Source organism: Pollachius pollachius (genome assembly GCF_949987615.1).
Source record: "Pollachius pollachius genome assembly, chromosome: 3".
NCBI classification, from domain to species: domain Eukaryota; kingdom Metazoa; phylum Chordata; class Actinopteri; order Gadiformes; family Gadidae; genus Pollachius; species Pollachius pollachius.
In genome coordinates this window covers 42,865,841-42,872,368 of record NC_136936.1, presented here as the reverse complement: position 1 = coordinate 42,872,368, position 6,528 = coordinate 42,865,841, and the positions used below count along the sequence as shown (strand labels likewise).

Here is a 6,528-nt window from a genome sequence, read left to right as displayed (position 1 = left end):
GCCTGTTGGGTGGAAACTCTGCTTGAAGCGGGGAAAAAATGGAACAAATGGAACACAAATGGATAATTATGATGGAACAGTCATTTAAATAGCTCACAAATTGCTGTTGTTTTTTTCTAGCTTTTATTTAAGCGTGGCATTTTATTAGCACATGTAATGTTTTGGGAAAGGGGGAAATAAGCATAAATAATAGGCATACACCGTCTTCCTGTTTTAACAGGTTTTGAAAGAATTTCAAATTAAGAATTACATTATGTACATTGAAATGCGCTTATCGACCTACAAATCCACATTTACCTTAACACAAAAACTGGCATGCAATTTTCCTATTTTCAGTGACATAACATAGAACTTCATGCACGTATTGTATAGGTGTGTGTGTGTGTGTGTGTGTGTGTGTGTGTGTGTGTGTGTGTGTGTGTGTGTGTGTGTGTGTGTGTGTGAGTGTGAGTGTAGAGTATGCTAGTATCAGGGAAGGCAACATGTGAAAAGATGTTTTGGCTATCAGGTTACACTTCAGTAGCCTCATGTTACTTTTATTTCAAACCAACTTTGCCTGAACAGTTAAAAAAAAAAGGTGCAAAATATGCTAGCCCTTGAACTACTCTACAAAACACATTCAAAACTGCTTTGTGTTCACGGACAGTTCACGGAAGATTTGTGAACTGTTAAGAAAAACTAAAGAAGCTTTGGGTCTGGGTTATCCAGAGTGAATCCCAATGTCTACCTCTTTACGGGGTTGCGTGTAAGAAACATGGCACGGTAAGGAGAAAACAGCCAGACAGACAAACGGTTGGCGGACAGAGAGAAAAGCGAGAGTGAGGGGAAGTGACCTGCTCGCAGGTTGCCCGCCTAAACAAACCAAGGCTTGAGAACAATAACACTGTGTTTGCAAACGCTGCGCTTTCCTCCCCCCCGGCCCGCTGATGCTGCCAAAGAACCAGTGACAGAGCCCACCAAAGACAACACGTACATCACAAGAGCACGCTGGCACCGGAGCGCAAAACAATAGACAGCTTAAAAGGTGCTAAGAGTCTAACTACTGGTCTTTTCACCCTCATTTCATAATGGAGGTTGTTACTCTTTTTTCTTTTGCTCTTTGTGATAATATAGCAAAGGGATAAACAGTTGATATGGCGTAGGTGGAGGAACTACTCTATGGAACGTTTCGATGTAGTTTCTGTGGCTGGAAAAGTATGGCCCTAAAATAGTTTGGCAACTTCCTTTTAAACTTTTTGGGGAGTTTTTCCGTATAAATATTAAGTTCCAACACATCACAAAAAGGGGTGAATATTAAAGTCATGCTGCTTTTTCAAGGTTTAAGTATTTTTGGAAATATTTTCCAGGAAAAAAAAAATTTTTTGATTGAAGGGCTTTAATGGACATAGTTTGTATTATGTACTTCACTAAAATACAGATTAAGTATTTAGTTATATATTACTTTTTTTTTCAACTACATTTATTGTAAAGGCTATGACATGTTATTTTGAATAACCAGATAATTGTAAAAATATTAATTCTAAGTAAAAAGTTTAACATATTGTCATATTTGTGTTATTTGTCTAATTGCATTACCTTGCCTTGACCTGCACGAATATGTCCTTATTCATGATTAATAGATTAGTTATCTAACTTGGAAATATGAAAATGATGTCTTGTGAAATAATGTGGTTCATTTTGTCTCATGGAATTCCTTTCGGCATGACTCAGACAGTCGTGATCATATTCATAGTATAAGCTACAGATACATACAAACAGATATACATACTTTAACAAAAAACAATGGCTGATATAAAAATAAATACTATGTATATTTACATATGTTTTCAACAGACATCGTGGATATCGACAACAGACGCAAGTGTCAAGTGTAACACCGACTCAACAACGTTTATACCAGACACATATCCAGACCCTCACTAGGTCAATGTTTTTCTCTTCACTCTTCAGCTCAGAGAACTTCAAACTGACAAGTCTCAACTGGTTGTGTGCTAATTTCTTCAGGTCTACCACTTCCCCTGTCAGTCACTGCCTGATGGCCTACAGTCCTGTTTCAATGGTTTGTCTTTTTTTATATCCTTCAAGTTCCATGGCGAATAATTCCAGCGCTTTTTAAGAGTGAGATCCTCGGTGCATTGCTAAGTGCCCAATCGACTTGAAAGCCTTCTCCAAATCCAAAGCTTGCCCCGTTTCTCAAGTTCTTTTGAGGCAAACAAACATATTCCTTTGAATTTTGTTTCTCATAAACCAGTTGGAAAAGCCATCAATTCACGGCCCTGTTACTCCGGCTTCTGATCTTCAGATCCAGTATGACTCCAAACAGCTTTTTGTCATTCAAGCCAAGTTAGAGAGGAGGAAGGCCAGTAGGGGTGGAAAGAACGTCAGTGCATAGCTTCTAGAAAGTCCCGCCGAGCCACTGAGTGGGGAGGTGTACGAGAAGATGGCTTCCGTCTCGTTCCAAGGTAGGGGGATATTGCAGATGTTGCCCTCACAGCAGGCTGTGCACACCTGGACGACAATTAAAACACCAACACAACCGTCAGAGACAATGAAGAAGTCCGGAATTGCACACTTTATCTTGTTTTGAGTATCATGACCGACTGCAACTCCTGATAAAACATGTCACGGGGTGTTAAAAGGAATGAGTGTGGTTGCTTATTTTGGGCTTACATTTTGCCGTCTGGGATTACTGGGAGTCACTCTCCCAACAAAGTAACAGTAAGTATTTAAGTCTGAGTGTATGTAGAGAATAGGGGTGAGTCAGTGATCAAGGCCCCTCCGCTCTTCATAATAAACCTGGCTCCATAAGCTCCTTTTGTCTGTTTTACGCATTCTTCCTGGTGACTTCCTGGTGTCAGTGGGGGCAAGCCGCACATGCAGTGAAGACACTAGATCACTCAACGGGGGGATTACAGCGACGGTGGTTTGGGAGAAAGACCTATTAAAGCCTCAGACCCTTCATGTTATCTTGAGCGAGTAATTTGGACCATCTCCGGATTACCTTAACAGCACAGTTAAGTGGTGCTGAAGGAGACCCGGATGGATTTTCGGGGTTTTGAAAACATGAGCTTTGGGTTTATGCTCAAAAGAAAGACGCATTGATTTTCATTCAATATGGCATTTTCCAGCGTAGGGAAGGGCCCATAAAGCAATAAACCCTGACATATATTGACTTATATACTGTCAGTGTGTTCGTTGTACACACATGGCTTGCCTTTATTTGAAAGGAAGGTGAACAAAGACATTGTGTTTATTGCTCAAATACAAGGGTTGTCTTATCTTCCAAAATATAAGAACATCTCCCTCATTTCTGGTTACCATTTTGAAAATGTCTGGTTAGATGTTTTGGTTTTATAACATATTAACACATTGGGCCCTATCTTGCATCCGGCGCAATTGACTTTCTCACTGGCGCATGTGTCGTTGCTAGTTTGCAACTGGCACAGAGCGTTCTTTTCCCTCCTGCGCCAAGCGTCGGTAAATTAGGGAATGATCTTGATCTCCAAGAGGCGGCTCGGCGAAAGGAGGAGGCGTGTTCTGGCGCGAACGTTCCCTGGAGCTATTTTACAGTTTCAGAAATCACTTGCACCACAAACCAGGAAATACCTGGTTTAAAGTCAGTGGCGCGTTGTTCAGATGCTATTTTAAGGGCGCATGCATAATGTTGCTTGTGCACCTCGCACATACACTTTGCTTCTCTCATCTACCTAGCCACACATTCTTGGTAAATTATTTGGGAAAGAACAGCTGATACAGCTGTTCTGGACACATGCATATTAGCAACACAAGTCGATAACGATAATGCATTCAATACTGACTAACGATGTTAAGAAACAATGTTTATAATGAATTGCGTATATCATTAAATAGAAGTGAAGTTGTGGAAGAAAACCTTATTCCACGTGTGAAATTGGGCCATATTATTTGGCCATAAACTGAGCCATTTGAAGTTTGAAATTCATGTGCATCTGTCTCATCGGAGACTGCAGATGCGCTGTCAAAATATCAACTCGTCAGGTTCAAATGCGCTCATGGCTCTTAAAGGGGATTGGAGCTGGCACTCTCATTGGTTTATTGCACGTTACGCCCAAACCACACCTACGGGTAATTAGGCTACTTCAGACCAACCCTTTTTAGATTTGCGCCGGGCGCAAGAGTCATTTTTGCGCTGGTAAAATAGCGACATCCCCATAGAACCGCCCACAAAGCTACTTGCGCTTGGCGCTTCTCACTTGCGTTTCAGACCGGTGAAATAGGGCCCATTAAGTGGTTTATTTGTTCATTCTAAATTTATTTGCCTAGATGGGAAATTCTACAACAAATAGTTGGGGTGTCTCTCCTTAACTCTCTCCATCTCTCCCTCGCTCTCCCTCCCCTCACCTTGTTTCCTTCATGGTCGGTTCCCGTGCACCCCGTGGAGAGACAGTCCTCCAGGGCCACGCAGCGCTTCGTCACCGACACGCTGTCCCCCACGATGTCCATCCTGTGGCGGGAGTAGCAGTACCGCGCCTCTGTTGAAAGAACAACGTCACCACATTCAGTTAGCCAGATTCGACACTGTGGTGTACTATCAAAGATACGCTCATGAGATCGGTCATTGAATCTCAATTAACAACCAAATATCATTACTCAAGACTGGGAAGCCTCATAATAGGGCCTTTCAGTCTGGCAACTATTAAGTAGGGTAGCAGGGTTTCAAAGATAGCCGCTTGCTAGGTAATATCTACTAGGGGGCTTTTAAGTCCAAGCTTTCAATGTCACTTTTGTCATACAGGCGAAAACCTGAGGGACATGGCGTCGGGGGTGTATTACAGAGAGAACATTCCACAGGGTTTTCGGTCAAGCAAGCCCTCCATCTCACCCAGTGTTTTTTTCCTTTCTAAAACAAAGAATGTGTTCTTTTATGAGCACGGTCCAAGATTTACCTTGTCGTTAAAAAAAGGACAACTATAAATCTGACCGTCTACGGTCAAGGTAGTCTCGTCGGTGGTAGGTACGTTTTATCTTATGGCAACTATTTATGAGCTAAAGATGTCCAGAGCTGAAATATGTCTTATATTGCAGCGCCCCTGAGGTCACCAGAGAACAAACAAACCCATTGATTTACAACCTCTGTGGAAGGAGAGCAGCTAGGTTCATAAACTGATGCTGACGCTTTTAGGAGATGAGGAAGAAGGGAAATATGTATACACATTTAGGGAGGCAACTGATAATACAATTTTATTATTTTACTTAAAATGAACTTTAGGTTGTCATTGACACTCATGTGGGGAAAGGTGTGTGTGTGTGTGTGTGTGTGTGTGTGTGTGTGTGTGTGTGTGTGTGTGTGTGTGTGTGTGTGTGTGTGTGTGTGTGTGTGTGTGTGTGTGTGTGTGTGTGTGTGTGTGTTTACCTCGTGGACAGTACAGGTCTGGTGCCCAGCGGTTGCACTCGTAATTGTCAGGTGCGTCTTCACAGGTAAAACACTTGAAGCCCCCGGGAAACGGAGTGGCTGTAACAGAAAGTGACACGAGAACAAAATACTAAGAACCAAGTCATCTGGTGCTCTGCCCATCCAGGCAACAAAAGAAGAGTTTAGCCGACAGGGCTTTTCGAATAAAGATTCAAATATTTATTTAACTACAATCTCATGACTCACAATCACTGTAAAAGAAATGCATAGCACTAAAAGTACAACATCTTTTAAGTTAGACTTCCATTCCAAAAAATAATGTGAGATGGGGTTTTCTGAGGGCCTCCTAGGAGGTTTCAAATATTACATCACCTGACTAATCCACAAATTCACATGACTGAGTCAGGCATTATGTCGAGACTGATGATCATCAGAGGGGTTTTCAAGTGCAAATACCCTTGAAAGGAAACTTATCTAATATCACCCTTTTCTAACTTCTGGCGAACGTTTGGTCAGTTGAACCTGAAACCAAAATTGTTGTTGTTCATTGTTTGAATGTGGCTACAATAATATGCTATAATAGTCTTTGACTCTTGTTTTCCAATGAATAGACAGAAGTCAGCATATTACACAGATATGTAGTCTTTAGACTTGTTACGACAAAAAATGGATAAAGTAAAAAATAAAAAAAACAAAAAATATTAAGTTATAATAGTTATTTTATATAGTATTCTTAAAATAAAGTTCTATATTTTCCATAGATAAATATTTAAATAAGAAATTAATTTAAACCCTACCCCACAAAAAATGCTGATGCAGGCATTAAAAATAGAACCCCCCCAATTTGTGCCATAATAATCTCACTGGCCACCAATTCAATCTGTGGCCAACCTCAACATCTTCTCCTTATACACTTAACCCGTCTAGCTGCTAAGTATACACCAGACTTGCTAAACACTTACACCACCACATAGTTTGCGGTTACCACTCATGTGCTAATTTAGCTGTACATATAGCATGTGGCTTGTGCAGCTCAACTGTATAGCATGAAGCTTATGTAGCCGCATAGCGTGTAGCTAATTAAGCCGTATGCTAGCATACATCGGTTTCCCCCTACTTTACCCTCTGTGTCCCCC

General features: G+C 41.2%; 1 protein-coding gene across 1 annotated transcript in view; it reads right to left on the bottom strand.

The window, feature by feature from the left end:
* Positions 1-285: 285 nt before the first annotated feature.
* lypd6 (LY6/PLAUR domain containing 6) overlaps positions 286-6,528 on the bottom strand; it is a 27,139-nt gene continuing 20,896 nt past the window's right edge. Inside the window, exons 3-5 of the mRNA XM_079732991.1 lie at positions 5,393-5,491; positions 4,381-4,511; positions 286-2,508 (exon numbers count right to left, since the gene is read on the bottom strand). Coding sequence (XP_079589117.1) covers positions 2,335-2,508; positions 4,381-4,511; positions 5,393-5,491 — 404 coding nt within the window. The 3' untranslated portion in view covers positions 286-2,334. The remainder of the gene's footprint in view (positions 2,509-4,380; positions 4,512-5,392; positions 5,492-6,528) is intronic.